The following is a 21,900-nucleotide window of genomic DNA, read 5'->3' as shown; positions in this document are numbered from 1 at the left end:
TTTTTCAATTGCAAAACTAACCTATGACGACTTAATTGTACGTCGTCGAGTTTTAATAAATTATTGATATTTCAATTTTTCACCAGACGACTAAAATGTAAGTCGTCCAGGAAAGTCAAACTTGTGAAATAATCTAGTCAAATGCAAAACTAACCTATGACGACTAAAATGTAAGTCGTCTAGCTTTTTTGGAGTTTTTTTTAAACCAAACAAAAGAATACGACTTATATTTCAGTCGTCTCAGAAAACAGATTTCAAAGTCAATTGCAAAAATAACCTCTGCATTGACCAGACGACTTCCGGGTAATTCGTCTACAGACAGACGACTTACCTGTAAGTCGTCTGGACGAACAGATCTGGAAAAAAAACTCGATTTTATACCTTAAATTGGTGAGATAACTTCCTTAGCATACATAAGGCTTCTCCAAGAACACAAAATCTCAAACGAAAGTGATCCACCCAGAATTGTTAGCTTTTATGACTCTATGAACCATAAAAAATATAGAATTAAAATATTGGGATTTTTAGCTTAATGTGGAGAGAAATTGAGAGAGGTGTTGTGTTTAGTTCATAAGAATGGAGAAAGAAGAAGGGTAAATCGATTTTGGGAGCATTAAGAGCTTCAAATTGGTCGTTCATAGTGGTTAGGGTATTGATGACAATGACAATCTTGTAATTACTAAAAAAAACTGATGGCATTTTTGTGAAATTTATGAACTTGTGGAGTGAATATGGCAAAACTAATTTCTATAAAAAAAAAGAGGTTAGTTTTATGTTTGACTTTTGACTTTTGACTTGTAGGTTAATTTTGCAAAAAATCCAAAATTGAGAATTTCGATCACTTAATGCAAATTTGTCTGTGCACTATATTATCTGCTCTTGAAATATATCATTACTTTTTCTTTAATTCCGTCAAGATTTAATTGCAAGCTATTAAAAGGTTTAACAATAAATTTAATTATTTTCTAAGAAAAGGTTCCTGAATTTCTTCTTGTCAAAGAAAAGGTTCCTGAACTTTAAAGTAAGGTTATTATGAAACATCAGAAATAAATCGCTCTTTACTTAAGATTTGTTTATAGTTAACCATATAATTTATCGTTATATGGTAATGTTTGAATCCTCGGATGACTTTTTGAACTAAGAATCCTTCCATATATGACTTTCACTGACACCAGATTGTTCCTATAAATTTGAAACTATTCTATTTAGGTAACGATATTCATATTTTCCTAACCAGAAAAGGAAAAAAAAAATATAGTTGACCAAATATATGATAGAAGCCATGAGGTCATATGGTTGGTAATCCATGCGTTCACACCTACTGTATCTATCTCTTAAACTATAGTTTATTATATTTTTATAAACCAATTTGCAATCCAAAAGAAGATGATGTAACATCCCGGAAACCCACTAGCATAGTCGCTTATCACTCAACAATGCAAACAAATGATTTCATCTTTTCCTAACACGCTCATCCTCTTCTGATACATTGTTTCAAACCTTTTGAATTCCCTACAGGCTTCATTTCTTTTCTTTTATTGAAGCCATTCTTCACATTACTAAGTTCCCTATCTAAGTATCTTTGTAGATTTAAGGTGGTCCAGACCACATCTTTAGGCATCTTTACGGCGGTTGTTAGGAGGTGCAACTAGTTATATTGACACGATATTCTTTCTTCTTTTCTGTCAACAGAAACGTGTATGCTATGTATACACTCGTAGTTTTTCATTACTCTATACAACATTGACTACGAAAATAGTCAATATTCTCACTGTGTAAACACTACTTTTAACAAACCAAAGAAATAGAAAAATTATTAACGCGGAACCCTATCGTCATCATCGTCTTGAAAGAATAGATTATAGACCTCATCATATATTTCTTCTTTTTCGATATTTTTTCTTAAAATATATGCCATAATGCTAAGACTTGTGTATTTCAAGAACTCAAGCAACGTGAAAGGCGTCATTATTGTATTAAAAAAGGGCTTTATTATCTACAACTTGTATATACGTATATATAATAACGGACTGATCATTGATTCACATGCCAAAGAAAATAAAAACTCATTGCAACTCCTAAAATTTTCACACACATCCATCCAAATGTCAAACTCACGTTTTTGTTTGCTCTCACTCGTGTCCATCTTATCCTTACTCATCATCACTACTACAACCAATCTTGTCGCCGGTCAACGCTGTCATCCCGATCAAACCGAAACCCTCAAGCGTTTCAAGAACGAGTTTGCGTTCTCCAGCAGCTGCACCGACGATACCCACTTCTTAAGCGGTGTGACCTGCGATAACGTGACCGGTGCGGTCACCGTTCTAAAACTCCCCGGTGGATGTCTACGTGGCACTCTTAGAGACAATAGTAGCCTCTTCGAGTTAAGCCACCTCCGTCACCTTAACCTCTCTTTCAACAACTTCGCTTCTTCTCCTTTACCCTCTTCTTTTGGTCAACTACACAATCTTGAGGTCTTGCTTCTCTCCTCTAATGGCTTCTTAGGTCAAGTTCCTTCCTCTCTACGTAACCTCACAAAACTCACTCAGTTACAGCTTGCTCACAATAAGCTCACAGGTGATTTAACCTCACTTCTACAGAATCGAACAAGCCTTGTAGCTTTAGACGTCTCTTCTAATGAATTCTATGGAACCATACCTTCTTTTCTCTTCACTATGCCTTCCTTGTCTTTTCTTGATTTGAGTGAGAATCATCTCTCTGGCCCACTTGAAACCCCTTTTTCTTTGCCTAACCTCCGAGTTCTCAAGCTCTCTTACCTAAACATAACCCACCAGCTTGACTTAATTAGAGTCTTCTCATCTCTCAAATCTTTGACATACCTTGACCTTTCCGGAATCAGTTTAACACCAACAAGTGTGGATTCAGACATCAACTTTGCAAAATCTCTGAGGGTCTTGCTCTTGTCGGAATGCAACATTTATGAGTTTCCAAGATTCGTGAAGTCTCTAACGAATCTAGAGTTTTTATATCTTTCTGACAACAGAATCAAAGGAAACGTTCCCGATTGGTTATGGACTCTTCCTCATTTGACCTCGCTGAATCTCTACAACAACTCTTTCACCGGCTTCGAAGGCTCATTAGACCATGTTTTAGCCAACTCATCGGTGCAAGTGCTAGACATGGCTTACAACTGCTTCAACGGATCCTTCCCTGATCCACCGCTCTTCATCATCAACTTATCCGCTTGGAACAACAGTTTCACAGGAGAGATCCCTCTCTCAACATGCAACAGAACATTCCTCGATGTCCTCGATCTCTCCTATAACAACTTCACCGGCTCAATCCCTCCGTGTCTCGGTAACATCAACATAGTGAATCTCCGGAAAAACAAGCTGGAAGGAAACATCCCAGACGAGTTCCACATCGGCGCTTCAACGCAGACGCTTGACGTGGGATACAATCAACTAACCGGGAAGCTTCCAAGATCTCTCCTCAACTGCACACTCCTCAAGTTTGTTAGCGTGGATCACAATAGAATCAATGACACGTTTCCCTTCTGGCTCAAGGCACTGCCGGATTTGAAAGTCCTCACTCTCCGTTCAAACAGATTCCACGGTCCTATCTCTCCACCTTATGGTCCTCTCGCCTTCCCCAAGCTCCAGATACTTGAAATCTCGCATAATAGATTCACCGGAAGCTTACCAAGAAACTACTTCGAGAATTGGACTAACACATCACTCAAGCCGGACGATGAAGAGAAGATGTATATGGGAGATTACTCGAGTGATAGGTTTGGTTACGAAGATACTTTGGACTTGCAGTACAAAGGCTTATACATGGAGCAAGGGAAGGTTCTCACGTTCTACTCGGCTATCGATTTCTCTGGAAACAAACTCGAAGGAGAGATTCCTGAATCTATTGGTCTGTTGAAGGCTTTGATTGCTCTCAACTTATCGAACAACTCGTTCACGGGACGTATACCGATGTCTTTCGCTAATGTGAGTGAGCTCGAGTCGTTAGACTTGTCGGAGAACAAACTGTCGGGGGAGATTCCTCATGAGCTGAGGAGGCTTACGTATTTGGCGTATATAGATGTGTCTGATAATCAGCTTACTGGTGAGATACCACAAGGGACGCAGATCACAGGGCAGCCTAAGTCGTCGTTTGAAGGGAATCTAGGGTTGTGTGGTCTTCCTCTTGAGGAAAGATGCTTCACTGAAAAGACAACATCGATAGAAGAGGTTGAGGAAGAAGAAGAAGGAGTGTTGAAGTGGAGAGCAGTGGCAATAGGGTATGCACCTGGAGTATTGTTTGGATTAGCTATAGGACATGTTGTTGCTTTGTACAGGCCTGAGTGGTTTATTAAGAGTTATGGTCAGAACAGGCTCAGAGGAGTTGGAAGCCTTTAGGATGTTTCAGCTTATTTTTTGTAATTTGATCTGTGGATGTGTGCCAAGTTAGTCAAAAACATAGTTTGTGAATGTGTGCATGCCAAGTTAGTCAAAAACATAATTTTTGTATGTTCTGTGCTACTTTAAACTTTTGTCTGAAAGCAGAGGAGTTGAAATATAAAATGTGGGATCTTATTTATTGACAACCGAAGCAATTTCTTACCGAAACTTTTTCATAAACTTCTACAAATGGATTCCATCTCTTCCTCACACTCATACTCTTCTTGATACAATGACTCATGAGCTTTTACAATGATTCACATCACTAGTTTCCACGTCTTTGTTGATTCTTGTTCTCTGATCCTCTCCTTCCAAAGTTCAAGAAGGGCTAGAGATAATCTTGGGTCCAATTTAGTTCAGGTTCAGTTTCGATTTTTCAGTTAATTTGGATTTAAAAATCAGAAAATTCGGGTTTGTCGGATTAAATATCAGATTTTTCGAGTTTTCGGATTAAAATTTGGATAATTCAGGTAATTTAAAATATTTTAGAAGTATTCAGGTGAATCTGTTTTTTGGATCATTTGGTTTACAAAAAGTATTTTTAAAATATTTAATTATTTTAAAAATAAATATAATTAATATTTAAAAGTATATAAACTATATTTTAGAAATTCGGATACACATTTGGTTCTTGGTTTGGTTCTGATTTGATTTCGTTTTTTGGTTCTAGACATATAAGATCCGCTCCGATCATTGATAGGATCCGAACCCAAACCGAACTTCATTTTCGATTCAGTTTGTTTTTTGCTTCCGGTGCTGAGTCTTTCAACAAACCTATTCCATCATTCCTCTGTTTTTAATGCCGGTTTTTCTCTTCCGGATAAATGTGCCGAGGCTTTCAGCAAAGCCTATTCCATCGTACCTATGTTTTTAATGCATGTACTTTACTTTTAGAACTTGTGTTTGACTTCTGTTAAAAAAAACAAGAGATAATTGGCTTGTATGCCCCTAATTGAGGCCTTAATTAGATCTATGCACATGATTTCATAGAAATATTTCTTTGTCGATTTTACCCTTTTCTCATGCATACCAACATGTCAACAGTTGTGTCAAACCCACTCAAATCCTACTGCTGTTTTACTGTTTGTTGCAACAAAACTCTTTGTTCGAGGAGTGTTCTGGATTTATTTATTAATTATTTAAAAATTAATAGAAAGTGTCAACAGTTTTAGTTGGTGAGAAACCAAAAGCATCTAAACTATAATAATTAATTATATTTTGTATCTTTCCTTATCTCACACCATAACTTTCTTTATATTTATGGGAGAGAATTTATTTTTCAATTTTTTATGATGCTCTCAACCTTTCTTCAATATCTCTTTCGTATTTATCATCATAAATTTACAGTTTTAATCAAACGACTTTAGAAAAAATCGAAGCATCGCTTTTTTCTGTCACTCGTATTGAATTTACTACCGCACCAGTTATGACAATAACACTGTCAAAGTAGTAAGAAGCTTTCCTCCATATTTTGTTAGCTATTACAATAATACACCGCTAATTGATAAATTGTTTTACAAAATACTTGTTGTCATTTGATACATTGTTTGCTAACTGATAAATAATTTAATAAATAGTTTGTCAACTTATACATTGTTTTCGTACATGGTTTATCAGCAGATAAATAGGTTGATATGTCGGCTGTTAGTTAATACATTGTTTGATAAATTGTTTAGTAGTTGATAAATTATTTGTTACCCGATACATGTTTTGTTAGCTGATGCATAATTTGATACCAAACTAGTGATAAATGGTTGGTAAGATATTACTAAGATTTGTCTTTGAATGATACATGGTTTGTATATAACTTCAGATATAAAAACAGTTAACTTCAGATATAAAAAAAACTGTTAACAGTTACATTCATACTTAGTCGTCACATATGTTTATTACCGTTAACAAAAAGATTACATTACCATGAATTCACCCATAGAAAGTATCCTTGATTTGGTAGATGACTATGTGCCTCCATCTACACTCATAGGTGGGTTTAGCTTTAACTCTTGTTAAAGAAACATTTGTTTTCTGTATTTCCTCAGTCTCCTCCGTGGTTCATACGTCCATAAGAACCTTATCGCTATCATGCACCCAACCATGATCCCTCATACCTAATACAGTCAAACATTTAATTAACTGTTAACTACATATTTTTCATGAGATTACTTATTTAAAATTTTATATAACCTCTCCCTTAGCACCAAATCGTACTTAACCTTTGTATGGTCGACTTAGAATCTCCATGACCCTTGATGAATCCTCTCTCATTCACCAACCATCAGAGGCACAAGCTGTCCCATTTTTCTTCTTCTCCTTCCTAGTTATCATCTAACAAATCAAAGAAAGATTTTTGATTTATCAGCTAACTACCTTGTCGCTTGATAAACATTGACAATAGCAGTCAAAAACAAAATTGCATGTATGTTTATTATATGTGCTACATCATAAGTAACAGGTAATACCTATGTTAATAGCTACTATTTTTTTTTAAATGATACAACAACTATTAACAACCTACAATAACGATTATTGCATGCTAACTTTGTTGTTTTACTCGTTAATTTAAATAATATATTAGATTAATAATTAATAGTAAATTATAAATATTATTATTGTGTTATTGATTTGTTTAACGCGCCACATATAACATTTAATTTGCTAATCAAATAAGTATCTTAACATCTCTATAGTATATAGTGTTAACGTTTTTTACCTTTATCATATTTCTATAAATATATGGTAATACATGTGTTCTAATTATGATTTACTAGAAATACAGACATAAGAGAATACTAACCTTCAAAATGGAATCACTATCATGAAATGTTTTATCTAGATTTGGTGTCAGATCATTTTTGAATTTTTCCGTAGCTTCAGAAAATTGGCATCTAAATGAAGAACCAATGAAGATATTCAAAGGGAGAGAGAAAGAGAAAAAGAAACAAAAAAAAGGAAACAAAGAGAATCAAAAGAAGAAAAAATATGGGGGGTAAGAGGAAAGAAACGAAAAATAATAAGAAAAAGAATGAAAGAGATGAAGAAAAAAAATGTATCTGACAAAAAGAAAATGAATGGAGGCAAGAAGAAAGAGAACGTGAGAAGAGATGATGAATTGCAAAGGTAGAGTGTGCGTCAGAATTACAAGATGAAAGAGAATGTAAAAAGAGTTTTCTACTCTATGCAGGACAAAGTACTTGACTTTTTTTTTTATCATGACACAGAGGTATAATCGTCCGTTTAAGCCACAATGGGCATGACACAGACCATTAAGGTCAATCGATGTATAATTCGCCAATTTAGTCTTTCACTATGTATATTTAGCTACTTGTCTAAAAAAAACAAACAAAATAGCACAAAACTGTAGCCTTAATATATGTACATGTAAACCTTTGGTAAAAAATAATAATGTATACATATGTGTGCATGTTACATGAAACCATAATCATACTCTGTTCCTTTTTCGGTTGCTTTCAGCAAATATAAATACTTGTAACAAGAAGATTATCTATCATCCACAACAGGTGGGCTTTTTCAAACTAGGATGGTAGAAAAAAACGAGACACACAAATGAAAAATACACTTCTCTCTCTTAAAATGCTTAAATAAGCTTCACATTGTCAACATAGTTGAGATAGGTGTCGAATCTCTTACCCTGAAACGCTTCCATTCCTTGGATACCAACTTTTGTGATCGTCTTTCGCTCCACGTTGAAGTAGATGACATAGGAAGGCACGTTTTGGAACCAAGGAGCCAAGACAATTTCATTTACACCAACCATTTCAGCAATGCACATGTTTCTGGCAGCTACATCCTTCCACAGAGGTGGTAATTCGTATACATGCTTGGACCACTCATTTTTTCCAGCATCTCGTAGAACCCACAGCTCAATACTTTTATCACCAATATGGCAATATCACCAAAATCTCCCAAATCTCCAGACATAAGCAAACCCAGTTTCCCATTGTAGTTTACTAAAGTTGTTGAACTAGGCATTGCCCTACTGAAATTCACAAAGCTAAACTTCTCAGACCTTAAATCAAAACAAGCTACCATGGTACGCTCGTAAGAACTGTAGGCTGCAGCTGCGTAGTAAAGAACACCACTGATGCACATCCACTTACTAGAAGAAAGATGTGGGATGCAACATTCAACAAACCTCCATGATAATTTATTGGTTCCTAATGTCAGAACTTGGTGCTTCGCAGAGATCCACTCACCACTTTCACACGAGCATTCCATTGATAATACCTTGAACTCTTTGGCAATGGGTTCATATCCAAGATAGCTTTCCACTCCAAACCTCTTCGTCGACTTCAACGTTGGTAAGATCAAGGACTGTCCCGTGCTGGGGTTACATATCACCGGAACAAACTCTGGAACTTTCGACCCTTCAAAGATGTGTTCAACTTGATAACAGAAGAAGCCACTGGTACGAGCAGAGAATCCATAGGCACTTGGGAAATGTGCAAGTTGATTGGCAGCTACAACATACGAGTTCTCTTCTGGATTTTCTGGCTGAGGCGACGAGAAGAAGGCAATCTCTCTGTGAGCTTCGAAGACGAATAGAAGCTGAGGACGAGAAAAAGGTTTGGTCAAAAAAAACTCTGAAATATTGACAGCAAATTTTTCAAAAACAAAAAAAAAAATCTTGACAGCGAAGCATGGACGCCCAGAGCTTGGATACGCAACGACATCTTGCTATCGCCTTTGAAGGCAACCTCGAGAATATCTCAAAAAGGTCATCAGGAATCGACAGTGAGCTTCGCGTAAAGCGCGGAGAAAATGTTAGAACCGAGTCGTTCATGGCGGAGACAGATTCGAAAGAGTTGGTATTGTTTTTTCAAGCTTTTGAACCTCCTTCACTCGATAGAGAACTAGATGACTGTTCCAACCTTACCTCTGATAGAGCCAAATCGTATTCGCCTTCACACTAGAGATTGATGTTCATAAAACAACTATCTCTTCTCAAAAGTCAAAGATATCGAAAGAGAATCAATCTTGAAACTGAATGAGAGAAAATGTTTACAGAGTTTTCCAAGAAAATGAGAGAAATTATACAAAATGACTGAATGAATCTAACAGACGTTTGTTACAGAGCTTTAAACGAGTTGCTAGCACGTAACAAACTCAAATGATCTTGAACGTCCACGTGTCTTAATCCTCATGGTCTCTTATTTCGAATTTTCCCTCCTCTTTATTTGATTCTCGTCCCTACACGTGTACCACTATGATCTCCTGTATCAACCTCCTATTGAGACAAAGCTGTGGTCGAACCTGTGGAAGGTAAAGACATTACCTAAAATCAGACATTTTATGTGGCAGGCACTAGCTGGAGCATTAGCAGTATCAGAGAGGCTTGGGACTCGGGGTATAAACATTGATGCCACTTGTATGATGTGTCTTGCACAGCCAGAGACCATTAACCATGTTCTGTTTCACTGCCCTGTTGCGAAAGAAGTGTGGAGAATATCAGGGTTTCCTACTCCACCTGCAGGTTTTGCACGCAACTCTGTATTTTTTAATTTCCATCACCTGCTTGAGACTAGCAAGAAAAGTCGTCTAGAGGAGAAAACTCGCTTGGTGTTTCCATGGATTCTATGGCATCTATGGAAATTGAGGAATAAATGTGTTTTTGAACAAGTTATCTCAGGGGCAGAGGAGTTATGGGAGAAGATTCAACTAGATGCTGAGGCTTGGCGGGCTGCTAACATACCTGACAAGGAAGACATAAACCAGATGTCGGGAGTAGCTTCTCTTTCGTGCTGGCAGAAGCCGTGTCCAAGTTTCATCAAGTGTAATATTGGATCGTCCTGGATTGATGCAAGTTGTAACTGTAAAGTAGCTTGGTTGACAAGGAACCATTATGGAGTGTCTTTGGCTCACAGTCGCCGCTCATACTCTGTTGTAACATCGCCACTGGAGGCTGAGTTATTGTGTTTCTACTGGGCTGTAGAAAGTCTCTCAACTATGAGGTATGAAAAGGTGGTTTTCGAATCTACTTCTTACTTGGCGGGAGAAGCAATTTTAAATCCTGAGAATTTTCCTCATTTGAGTGGTCTGATTGGAGCTATTAGAGAAAAGCTCTCTTTGCTCGGGCTGTGGTCTATAGCTTATGTTCACAAAGAGGCAAACCGATGTGCCGATGCTATCGCTCTTAGTGTTACAAGAGATCATCGCTATACTTCTTATATTGCGAAGGATGGACCTGGATGGTTGCTACCGATGATTCTTGAAGATGCGGTTGGAGCGTATGATGATTACTAATTCGGTTTGTTGGAACACATCATGCTTGTCAGACCTACATCACGTCAATCTCACCTGAGATGGTTTTGGAGTAGGGAGCTGGGGTGTGTTTCCTTTATTTTTACGTTTTTTTGTTTTGTGGGTTTGGAGTCCTGCCGGTACCCACCATGCTCTCTTGAATTGCTTCCGTTTCAATTTATTATGTAATAGACACAAAGGGTTGAAAAAAAAAATCAAGAAGAGAACTATATCTTTCCAAAATTTTCCATGACCCTCTTTACAGACATGGCATATCTTTTATTTACTTGCTAAAATATTGAATATCTTTCCAAAGCATTATAGATTACATTAGATATTTTACATCTATATTATTAAAACTAAAATACTTTTTGGAATCCCCTATACATTATTTACCAAGTGATTTTGACACATGTCATCACCACATTAATTTTGAAAATAAAATGATGACATGGCATACTAATAAAGATGACATGGCTTGGACTAATTGTGACATGGACATTTACATTTAATACTATTTTATAATTTTGGTAAGTTCTTAGAATAAGGTAATAACTTATAAATCATCATTAATATAACAATAAATAATAAAATTACAAATATAGTAATATATAATAATTTTCGAAAATATTATTTAATTTTGTTTTAATAATTTTATAATTTTTAATACTAAAACAAATCTTAAATAATTTATGTATTTTCAAAAAAAAAATTCTAATCATATTATGATTATTTCTTTTTAATATTTACAAATTTTAGAAATATTATTTAATTTTATGTTTTGTTAATTATAGATAACAAAACTTTCCCTTAATTTTATAGAATTTTATGTAATATATATTAACCAAAATAAAAATATTTCCAAGATATATATATATATATATATTATTAAATATAAATGTAAATAAAAATATTTTTTAGTCTTAATTTTTACATAGAATTAAAATGTTGTACGCAAATAATAAAACCCAAAAATTAACAAAAAATTAATTATAAATATAATTTTAAAACTTTATTTCTGTACATGGTGCAGGAAAACACTTAGTTGTTTGTAAACATGAAGAGCAGTATAAATGTGAATTGTTTGAAAACATAGATAGCAGTATAAAAAAGTATAATATCATTTTAGTAATTTCATTAATATAATTATATTAATTGTCTTTCCATATTTCACTCAGTTTAACAATTTCATTAATTATATTACCATAATAATAATAGTGCAGATTTTTATTTATTAGTTAATAAACATTAACTTTGTGACAGTTATAAAATCAAAATGTAAAATAACTTGGTTTTGCATATGGTTAAACGTTCAGTTTAGTTTGCTTTACTAAATTTTTTTATTTATTTTAGTTTCAATCGGTGAAAAATTACGTAGCCAAAAACATAATTTAGAGACATGTTTTATGAATAAAATAATAACTTAAATCAAAACAATAAAAAACTATTACATTTATTGCCACTTAATTTTTCACTCCATATAATTATTTTACTAAATAAAAAAATCTTTATATTTTACTTAATTTAGTCAAACACATATAAATAGTCATTTTTATTAGTTTATAAAATCAGTTAGGCATGAACATTGGCTCTCAATTTAGGTACGAATTGTTCCTTTCTGGTATCGTTTTTTTTAAATTACGCCACGACTGAATATATAAATTTATTTGTGGGTTTTGAGTTAGGTCCTTCTGTGAATGAGTTCGGTTCTAATGTATAGGAACCTAGGAATATCTAAATAACAAATGTATATCTGAAATGGGTTCGGATATTTGTACCAAAAATAACCATATTTCCCGATTCGCTCCAGATCTTTGGAATACAATTAGTTATATTATGACAAATCTACAATATATAACTTATGAAAAACAAATATCAATGTATAAAAATGTAACAACTAATATATGCGCGGAAATTTAGTTAAACTTGAGACTTAAGAAAATATTAAATGTTGGTCGGCTTAGTTTGAAGGGCTGATGCAGCACCGCAAATCATACGGTCTTTGTGCTTTGTAAGTCCCCTCAAGCCTCTCCATCATCCTCCTTGGTTCATCAGCTTCTGGAATGACATTGAACCTCATAAGTAAAGAGATAGCCTCAACGCAGCAAGACGCCTCTGCTAGCATTGGCCACGTCAAGGCTTTCTTTGCTACTTCCAAAAACTCAACCATCTCCTCTGTTTAACCTATGCAAAACATTGATACATTGATCGATGCCGCCAGGGCCCGTGTATGAGAGTTCCTTTTTGATTCTTCATCCCTCTCTCAAAAACTGTCTGAAGCTACTCTGTTTTACTTATTGTTCCTTTTTAAAAGTTTAGTTCAATTAAAATGCTACCTTCTCTTCAAAACAAGATACTTTCACAGCTCACTTTCGATTTCTTTATATCTGCTCTTTTTAGTTATGATAAGTAATACAAATTCTGAAGAAGAGAAAAATAATTGTCTTCTTGTTGTATTGTCACAAAACATATAATCAGGCTATAACAATACACAAGAACTCACAATTTATTTTGTTTCTTATGTTTCCACAGTTACATGAGTATGTTGTTTGATATGCAAGTAACTAAGTCAGTGGTTTCAACTACTCTACTTTGAGACAAGAATTAAAGTAACACTAAACATACTAGAATTATGTTTTTGATTAACTTAACACACATTCAAAGATCAACTTAACACACATTCAAAGATCAACTTACAACAACAAAAAGATAAGCAGAAACAAATTGATCCTAAAGGCGTCCAATGCCTAGGAGCCTGTTCTGAATATAATTCTTGATGAACCACTCAGGCTTGTACAAAGCAACAACATATCCTATTGCTAATCCAAACAGAACTCCAGGTCCATACCCTATTGCCACTGCTCTCCACTTCAATACTCCTCCGTCTTCTTCTTCATCTGGCTCTTCTATTGATGGTGTGTTTTCGGTGAAGCAACTTTCTTCAAGAGGGAGACCACATAACCCTAGATTCCCTTCAAATGAGGATTTAGGCTGCCCTATGATCTGTGTCCCTTGTGGTATTTCACCAGTGAGTTGATTATCAGAAACATCTATGTACGCCAAATACGAAAGCCTCTTTAGCTCTTGAGGAATCTCCCCAGACAGTTTGTTCTTTGACAGGTCTAATGACTCGAGCTCACTCACATTGGCGAAAGACAACGGGATATGTCCTGTGAATGAGTTGCTTGATAAGTTGAGAGCAATCAATGCCTTCAACAGACCAATAGATTCAGGAATCTCCCCTTCCAGTTTGTTCCCAGAGAAATCGATGGCCGAGTAAAATGTAAGTACCTTTCCTTGCTCCATGTATAGACCTTTGTATTGCAAATCCAAAGTATCTTGATAGATATACTTATCACTTGTATAGTCTCCCATATACAGCTTCTCTTGATAGATATACTCATCACTCGTATCGTCTCCCATATACTTCTCTTCATCATTAGGCTTAAGAGATGTTGCACTCCAATTCTCAAAGTAGTTTCTTGGTAAGCTTCCGGTGAATCTATTATGCGATATTTCAAGTATCTGGAGCTTAGGAAACGCAAGAGGACCTGGACCATAAGGTGGAGATATAGGACCATAGAATCTGTTTGAACGTAGAGTAAGGACTTTCAAACTCGGCAATGCCTTGAGCCAGAAGGGAAACGAGTCTTTGATTCTGTTGTCATCCACACTTAAGAACCTTAGGAGTGAGCAATTCCGGAGAGATCTTGGAAGCTTCCCGGTTAGTTGATTGTATCCCACGTCAAGCGTCTGTGTAGAAGCGCCGATGTGGAACTCGTCTGGGATGTTTCCTTCCAGCTTGTTTTTCCGGAGATTCACTACGTTCATATTACCGAGACATGGAGGGATTAAGCCCGTGAAGTTGTTGTAGGACAGATCAAGAACATCAAGAAATGTTCGGTTACAGGTTGAGAGAGGGATCTCTCCGGTGAAACTATTGTTCCAAGCAGACAAGTTGATGATAAAGCGTGGTGGATTAGGGAATGATCCTTTGAAGCAGTTATAAGCCATGTCTAGAACCTGCACCGGTGAGTTAGCTAGAACATGATCTAATGAGCCTTCGAAACCGGTGAAGGAGTTGTTATACAGATAAAGCGTGGTCAAACGAGGAAGACTCCATAACCAGTCAGGAATGTTCCCTTTAATTCTGTTGTGGGAAAGATATAAATTCTCTAGATTCTTTAGAGACCTCACGAATCTAGGGAACTTACTTATGTTGCATTCCAACAAGAGCAAGACATTCAGGTTCTTTGTGAAGTCGATGTCTGAATCCATACTTATTGGTGCTAAACTGATTCCGGAGAGATCAAGGTATGACAAAGATTTGAGAGAGGAGAAGATTCTTAAGTCAAGCTGGTGGTTTATGTTTAGGTGAGAGAGCATGAGAAATTGGAGATTAGGCAAAGAAAAAGGGGGTTCAAGTGGGCCAGAGAGATGATTCTCACTCAAATCAAGATAAGACAAGGAAGGCATAGTGAAGAGAAAAGAAGGTATGGTTCCATAGAATTCATTAGAAGAAACGTCTAAAGCCACAAGGCTTGTTAGGTTCTGTAGAAGTGAGGTTAAATCACCTGTGAGCTTATTATGAGAAAGCTTTAACTGAGTTAGTTTAGTGAGGTTACGTATAGAGGAAGGAACTTGACCTAAGAAGCCATTAGAGGAGAGAAGCAAGACCTCAAGATTGTGTAGTTGACCAAAGGCAGAGGGTAAAGAAGAAGAAGCGAAGTTGTTGAAAGAGAGGTTGAGGTAACGGAGATGGCTTAGCTCGAAGAGGCTACTATTGTCTCTGAGAGTGCCACGTAGACATCCACTGGGGAGTTTTAGTATGGTGACCGCACCGGTCACGTTATCGCATGTCACACCGCGTAAGAAGTAGGCGTCGTCGCTGCAGCTGCTGGAGAAGGTGAACTCATTTTTGAAACGCTTGAGGGTTTCGGTTTGGTCGGGACGACATCGCTGACGCTGAGCAGCGACAAGATTGGTTGTAGTAGTGATGAGTAAGGATAAGATGGACACGAGTGAGAGCAAACACAAACGTGAGTTCGACATTTAGATGGATGTGCGTGAAAATTTAGAAATTGCAATGAGTTTTTTTTTTCTTTGGCATATGAATCAATGATCAGAGCGTTATTATATATACACATCTGCCCAAAAAAAATTTGTGTGTTTTTTTCTTGCTTAGAAAAAAAGGAGAAATTTTTAAATATATTCAAATGTTATTTTAATTACAAAGGAAAATTTCAAATACATTTAATTTTAAATATATGTTAGCCATACATTTTATAAACTGGAGTAGGGCCTTTCCTAAGTATGGGCCGTCGCTGACTTGTAAGATAGGGCTAAGTTTAAGTCTTTGTAATTTGTATGGCTAACTCAATCCTGAAGTGAAATCCACGTTAGTTGATTTTTATAGCGTGGATTGGAATCAGTTTGAAATTTCTCACATATGAACATAAATTAATTCGTTTCGGACTTGGTAACATGAGGGCCAGTCAACGACCAAAGTGGTCACATATTATGGCAAAGCAATAGTCCTACAACGGAGACAAAACAAACATCTCCGGAGTCAAAACAAACACCTGAAAACATGAAAAATAAACGCAAACCCAACGTCTAAGTCTAGGCTACCCCAAACATAAGGAGACGTCCTATGCAAGCATACCAAAGAGACCCCAAAAATTCCTCCCAACATTTTAAAAGAAGAAAGAAACTTCAGTTAAAGTTAACACAGACTGTGAGAGGTTATGGAAGCAAACAAACCTTCAAAGTGCTCCAAGAACTAATTGTTCATTTTGAAAATGTCCTTTCAATTCAATTAGAATGCTACAATCTCTTCTTGGAAACAAGATCCTTTTTGATTCTTCATCCCTCTCTCAAACCCGTCTGAAAAATACTCTGTTCTACTTTTTGTTCCTTTTAAAAAAGTTGTTTAGTTCAATTAAAATGCTACGTTCTCTTCAAAACAAGATAGCTCACTTTTGATTTCTTTGTCTCTGCTCTGTTTAGTTATGTTTAGCATTACAAATTCTGTAGAAGAAAGAAGAGAATTGTTTTCTTATACCATCACAAAAAGATCCATCAGGTTATAACAACAACACACACACAATTTTTGAAGAAGAAAAAGATAACCGTCTTCTTATATTGTCACAAAGATCTGTCAGGCCATAACAAAACACACACACACACACAAGTTTAAACTTTATTGGCTCTAAACTCAAACTCTACATTTAAATCAATCATCACCATAAGCCTTGAAACAATACCGTTCACGGTAAGGAGCGTTAAAGAAAAGATCAGCCTCTAACCATTTCGGGTACCTAACAAGATCTCCAGCCAAAAACTGCATATACCTCTTGCTTCCTTCGGGCACAACACGAACCTCTCCTTCTTCTATGTAAACCAGCTGATCCACCTGCCAGTCCCATGGCAATTTACATTTCCCCGTCTTCCAAACCGACCATCTCGAAACACCGAGCTCTTCTAACCGTCTCTGTGACACTTTCCTTTCCACTTTGACGTTGTACAGCTCTTCCAACGGTGTCTGCATAGAGGTTACCTTAAAGGCTCTCTGAACAGAGAGTTTACTCGTTTTCTTGGATTGAGTGAGAGAGCCTGGGAATGGTGTGGAGATTATCAGACTTGCCATGGCTGCTTCTCTTCAAATTAAAGAATCTGTGAAAGTTATAGAGAAGAGACGTTAAGATCTTGGAATCTCCTTAGACCCACAATGAGATTTACATAACACATATCGAAAGATTGCGAATTGTTGTAAAACATGAGGCTTTATTATCTAATCTTTGTGTGATAGCTTATGAATCAATGAATACAGGGTGTAATAAACTGAGGATTCAAGAGATTTTTTTTATGCTCAATTACTAATGAGAAACGAAATCTCGAAATAACATGGTGATTGTTTCAGTTCCGAACCTAACATGAGTTTGGTTCCAAACAGAGTTATGGGTTGATAAAATCAGAAAATACATGAAATGTTATCAATTTCAGAATTTAAGACACATCCATTTTTGATTACCTGTGGATGGCGAAGATAGTGGATAGAGATGGAACAGTGTGACTGAGTGACTTGAACCCTAAAAACCCTGAGCCCAGGCTTATCCACTTCCCAGTTTGATGAGATATTATAACAGAGTGGAGGATATAAAACAAAATTACAGAAAAGACCCTACTATTTTGATATATTTTAATTCTCTGGTTTATTTGGTGCTTTGTTTCCCAGAAGTTTTTCTTAACTGTTTGACATTCCCTGACACACTGCACAATCCGGAGTTTTATAGCATCTCCGAGTTGGCCGAGGTGGTTCTGCAACTTCAGCAGTTCAATAGTTGTGCATCGATGGGCTCGGACAAGGCAAGTGAGAGGGAGAGCTCCGGCGTTCAGACACAAGTGGGATCCCTCTAGAACACAGGTCAAGCTTAAAGCTTTCGACAGTCTTGAATGCGTCCTGTAAGTGCTGCTTGATGAACGATTCAATTCCATGTTCTTCGTCTGCTTCTAACTTTCGTTTGCATCTTTCATATGAAACAAAAAGTTTTGAACTTTCTCAGAAATAGATAGTGATTTTACGGTCTGCATTGTGATGGAACCATTAATGGCCTAGTTGATTGGAAAAAATGTATGCTCCTGCTAACTGGTTTTTCATTGCATAGGACAAGGAGTTTCATTGGCTTTTTTCTTTTCTTTCTGTCAAGTTCTTATAGTGTGTGAATCTTGAAAGCCTTTGACCATATGCATAAGCACCTTTTAACTTCACGAGGAGATGCTTTTTTATCTGAGTATGAATTCAATCATTTCGATATGCAGAAGATAATGGCGAACATTTCAGTTGGTGGAGAAGCCGGAGGTGCTGGTGGAGCTTACTCTTGCAAATTTGCAATGCTTTCAAAAGATTTTAACAACATTTGGTCCAACATATGTACTCAACCAACAGGTATGAAAGTGTTACCCATTCTTATAAATACATGTGATGAAAGTTGGTCTTTCCAAAACATCTTACATGTTCACTTACGCTTAACCGTAATCAACATCTCCAAGTCTAGAGGATTTACTTGAAGAATACTGGAAACTGATGCTGAGATACCAAGTGAGTTTCCATCTTATGGTGGACCTTTCATAAAGTTTACACTCTGTGGTTTAGAACAATATTTAATTCCTTCTTCCCTGTCCATTAAACTTCACTGAAGCCGTTTGTCTTTTGAACAACAGCCCAACTTTATCGCATCATGGCTGTTTCAAAGAGCAATGTCTGCAAAGCAACAACCCCCATGTTTCCCCTGTCTTCTTCATCAACGAGCTTCTCCACTTAAATTTCAACTGCATACGGTAATGTACACCTTGTTCTTATGTGGAAACCGGGAGATGAGAGCTTCTGTAACTTTGATTTCTAAGCAATGGTTTGATATATTCTCTTGTAGAGAGATTGGGCATTTCGAATACAGATTCTTCAGACAAGAATTAAATTCAGAATGAAAATGATAAACGTGAGAAATATGTGATACATCCAGTGACCTCAATGGGTGTTAATCACATATGTGAGAACAAAAAAAAAAAAGAAAAAACTCAGAAGCTAACACAAAGAAAATTTACATTTTTGGTTCAAGTTAAATTTCTCTTTGCTAGTTTTACATACTTATTAGCTATATTAATTTCCTAACTGTATTGGGTTTAGGGTTTTCTACTATACTCCAGGCTCTTCTTATATGCTTGGTTCGAAAAAGCGAGAGTTTTTGTCGCCATGGCGCTAAGGCGCCCAAGGCGATGCCCTCAACGCTTAGGGACACCCTTGCCAGGCGAGGTACATAGATCCCTAGCTTTTCTCGCTTTTTCCTCGCTTTTGCAATATCCATAAAGCGCTAAAAGCGGCGTTTAGTTGTGCCTACACAAAAAAAGAAGATTTGCTTAAAAATGTACACTTAACAAAACGGTTTTGTCAGAATATTTAGTATATCTAAAAGTATATACTCTTCCCACGTATTAGGCGTGTAGAGGAGGGGATCCACAACCCCACTAACCTAGGATGCAATCCCACTAACCCTAATGTCTTCTCCTATATAAGAACCATACAAACCTGAAAGTAAAACTCATTAGCTTTTCCTCTCTACAACTTACGGCAGTAGCTTATCATTTGCAAGGTTTTATGATCTTTTCTTGTTTATATCATAGTTTCTTCTCCGTATGTTAGTAGTTTTTCATTAATATAAGCCTTGTTTGTTGATCATGTCGACTCTGTTTATATCAGTAGCTTCTTTTAAATGTTAGTTTGTCTCGTGTATTGTTTATTGAACCTTTCTGTTTTATTATATGAAGTTGGTGTTTTTTATTTCTTACTTGTCTTTCTTAAGTTTTACGTAATATACTAATATATATATAAAAAAGTGGTTTTGCAGGTTACCTTGTTCTGTTGCAGGTAGACAAAGCGCTCGCTTTGTACCGCCATGGCGCTAGGCGCTAAGCTCCCACCTCCTCGCTTCTTGTCGCCACCCGCAATTTCGAACCAAGCTTATATGTATAAAAAATGTTTTCTTCACATTGTTTAGGGGAGGAGAATAATAAACAAAGAGTTTTTCCTAGAAGATTAATCAAGTTGTTGCCTATTTTTGGCTTGGAGCATAAATTAATATGTTCATGAATGGTCTCCAGAACCTGCTAAATCCGCTGCGGGATCTTGCTGTGTTCTTTTCTTCTTTCTCACATGGCTCCGGAGGCAAGCATATATACATAATAGACTTAACCTTTTGTTCCTGCTCCTTTGTTTGTTTTCCACTATTAATAATGTTTTATCTATACCTCTTTGTTTCAGATTGACTATATAAATGTTTCAAACAAATCAGCAGTGAAAGTCCAAGGTAACGGTAACGTTATCCCTGCCAAAAGACGTGGTGGTCAGTACATGAAGCCACAATAACGAAAGCAGATAACAGTTCCAAGAAGAAGATTCATTTCAAGGATGTGAGGAGGCTAAACAAGAACTCATGGAGCTTGTACATTTCCTCAAGAACCCTAAGAAGTACCAAGATTTATGTGCTAAAATCCCTCCAGGTGCACTTTTGGTAGGTCCTCCCGGAACGGGAAAGACCCTTTTAGCTAAAGCTACAGCAGGTGAATCAGGTGTCCCTTTTCTGACCATGTCCGGTTCAGATTTTATTGAGATATATGCTGGTGTTGGGGCTTCGAAGGTGAGACGTTTGTTATTATATTTATCGATGAGATTGATGCCATTGGTCGTGGTATCAACGAGCATGAAAGCACTTTGAATCAGCTGCTAGTTGAGATGGACGGCTTTGCTGCAACATCTGGAGTAGTTTTGGTTCTTTCTGCGACTAACAGACCGGATGTTTTGGATAAATCCTTGTTACGGCCTGGACGGTTTGCTCGCCAGATAGGCGTTTATAAACCGGATATGTGAAAGGCCGCGATGAGATTTTCGAGATTTACTTGAACAGGATTAAACTCGATCAGGAGCAAGCGTTGTGTTACTACTCTCAGAGGCTTGCAGCTCTCACTCCTGGTGATGAGACTACGCTAAACCAAAGTTCAAGGACAGAGTATTATGACTTAGTCTTCAAGTTATTTCCTATGTTTATGCAAATAAAAAGATCACAACTCCACTTCTTGTTATGTAGGAGAAGGGTGATCCACTTTCCCTTTCACGTTTTGTAGGAGTTTGCTTCATGTATCTTTTCTATTTAAATCAATGAAAACAACAAAAAGAGGTAGTCTTAACTACCCAAAGAAAAATGTGTTATTAGTTTGTTTTTGGCAAATTCTCTTTGATTTGAAGAGGGACCTTAATTGGTATCAAATCACATGTTTCTAGATCAACATTGATATCTCTTGGCAAGGGACCTATCAGTGGTATCAGAGCATGTTTTGTTTTTGATCCGGACCACTTTGTGGTATCAAAAACTTTATATTTTTCATCTTCCTTGTTATCGGTATTCTTCATGAATCAACGGTTATCAAGAATCCTCGACGAACGACCATTCTCAGAATCAACGATCATCGAGATCTTTCCAGCGATTTTTTCTTTTTACCATTTTCTTCTTTTCGGGTTTGTTGATCAAGTTCAACATCCTTTCATTTGTTATGGATTAAAATCTGTAATTCTTCCATTGTTTTTCAGGTTTCAAAAAAAAAAATCATATTTCTTTGTCATTTAAAAAAAAAGAAGAAGTTTATTTCCAATAATAAGCCATGGAAACAATTTGGT

General features: G+C 36.4%; 5 protein-coding genes and 2 pseudogenes across 6 annotated transcripts; 4 read left to right on the top strand and 3 right to left on the bottom strand.

Moving 5' to 3' along the window:
* Window positions 1–2,052: 2,052 nt before the first annotated feature.
* Window positions 2,053–4,538, top strand: LOC106339277 (receptor-like protein 12). Its single transcript, XM_013778065.1, has one exon. It carries the CDS (start codon window positions 2,106–2,108, stop codon window positions 4,371–4,373), a length of 2,268 nt encoding a protein of 755 aa, XP_013633519.1. The 5' UTR covers window positions 2,053–2,105; the 3' UTR covers window positions 4,374–4,538.
* A 3,472-nt stretch (window positions 4,539–8,010) lies between these two features.
* Window positions 8,011–9,216, bottom strand: LOC106339075 (annotated as a pseudogene).
* A 509-nt stretch (window positions 9,217–9,725) lies between these two features.
* LOC106339074 lies at window positions 9,726–10,676 on the top strand. The gene is made up of 2 exons (XM_013777894.1): window positions 9,726–9,906; window positions 10,063–10,676. Exons 1-2 carry the CDS (start codon window positions 9,726–9,728, stop codon window positions 10,674–10,676), a joined length of 795 nt encoding a protein of 264 aa, XP_013633348.1.
* Window positions 10,677–13,403: 2,727 nt separating this feature from the next.
* On the bottom strand, window positions 13,404–15,804 carry LOC106342852 (receptor-like protein 12). Its single transcript, XM_013781894.1, has one exon. It carries the CDS (start codon window positions 15,723–15,725, stop codon window positions 13,404–13,406), a length of 2,322 nt encoding a protein of 773 aa, XP_013637348.1. The 5' UTR covers window positions 15,726–15,804.
* A 934-nt stretch (window positions 15,805–16,738) lies between these two features.
* On the bottom strand, window positions 16,739–17,800 carry LOC106342855. Its single transcript, XM_013781897.1, has 2 exons — window positions 17,707–17,800; window positions 16,739–17,348 (listed from the first exon to the last, which is right to left on the bottom strand). Exon 2 carries the CDS (start codon window positions 17,320–17,322, stop codon window positions 16,909–16,911), a length of 414 nt encoding a protein of 137 aa, XP_013637351.1. The 5' UTR covers window positions 17,323–17,348; window positions 17,707–17,800; the 3' UTR covers window positions 16,739–16,908.
* A 124-nt stretch (window positions 17,801–17,924) lies between these two features.
* Window positions 17,925–20,167, top strand: LOC106342854. Of its 2 annotated transcripts, none has more exons than XM_013781896.1 (6): window positions 17,925–18,137; window positions 18,495–18,621; window positions 18,731–18,774; window positions 18,897–19,013; window positions 19,360–19,485; window positions 20,078–20,167. In XM_013781896.1, the coding sequence occupies exons 1-6, from the start codon at window positions 18,129–18,131 to the stop codon at window positions 20,099–20,101; spliced, it is 447 nt and encodes a 148-aa protein (XP_013637350.1). In that variant the 5' UTR covers window positions 17,925–18,128; the 3' UTR covers window positions 20,102–20,167. The 2 variants fall into 2 exon arrangements, with proteins under 2 accessions (XP_013637350.1, XP_013637349.1); XM_013781895.1 differs by having other exon boundaries at window positions 20,067–20,149.
* A 409-nt stretch (window positions 20,168–20,576) lies between these two features.
* Window positions 20,577–21,900, top strand: part of LOC106339072 — a 4,873-nt pseudogene continuing 3,549 nt past the window's right edge.

Source organism: Brassica oleracea, chromosome C4 (genome assembly GCF_000695525.1).
Source record: "Brassica oleracea var. oleracea cultivar TO1000 chromosome C4, BOL, whole genome shotgun sequence".
NCBI classification, from domain to species: domain Eukaryota; kingdom Viridiplantae; phylum Streptophyta; class Magnoliopsida; order Brassicales; family Brassicaceae; genus Brassica; species Brassica oleracea.
The sequence above is the reverse complement of the archived record's forward strand: the minus strand, read 5'-3'. Positions and strand labels throughout refer to the sequence as shown.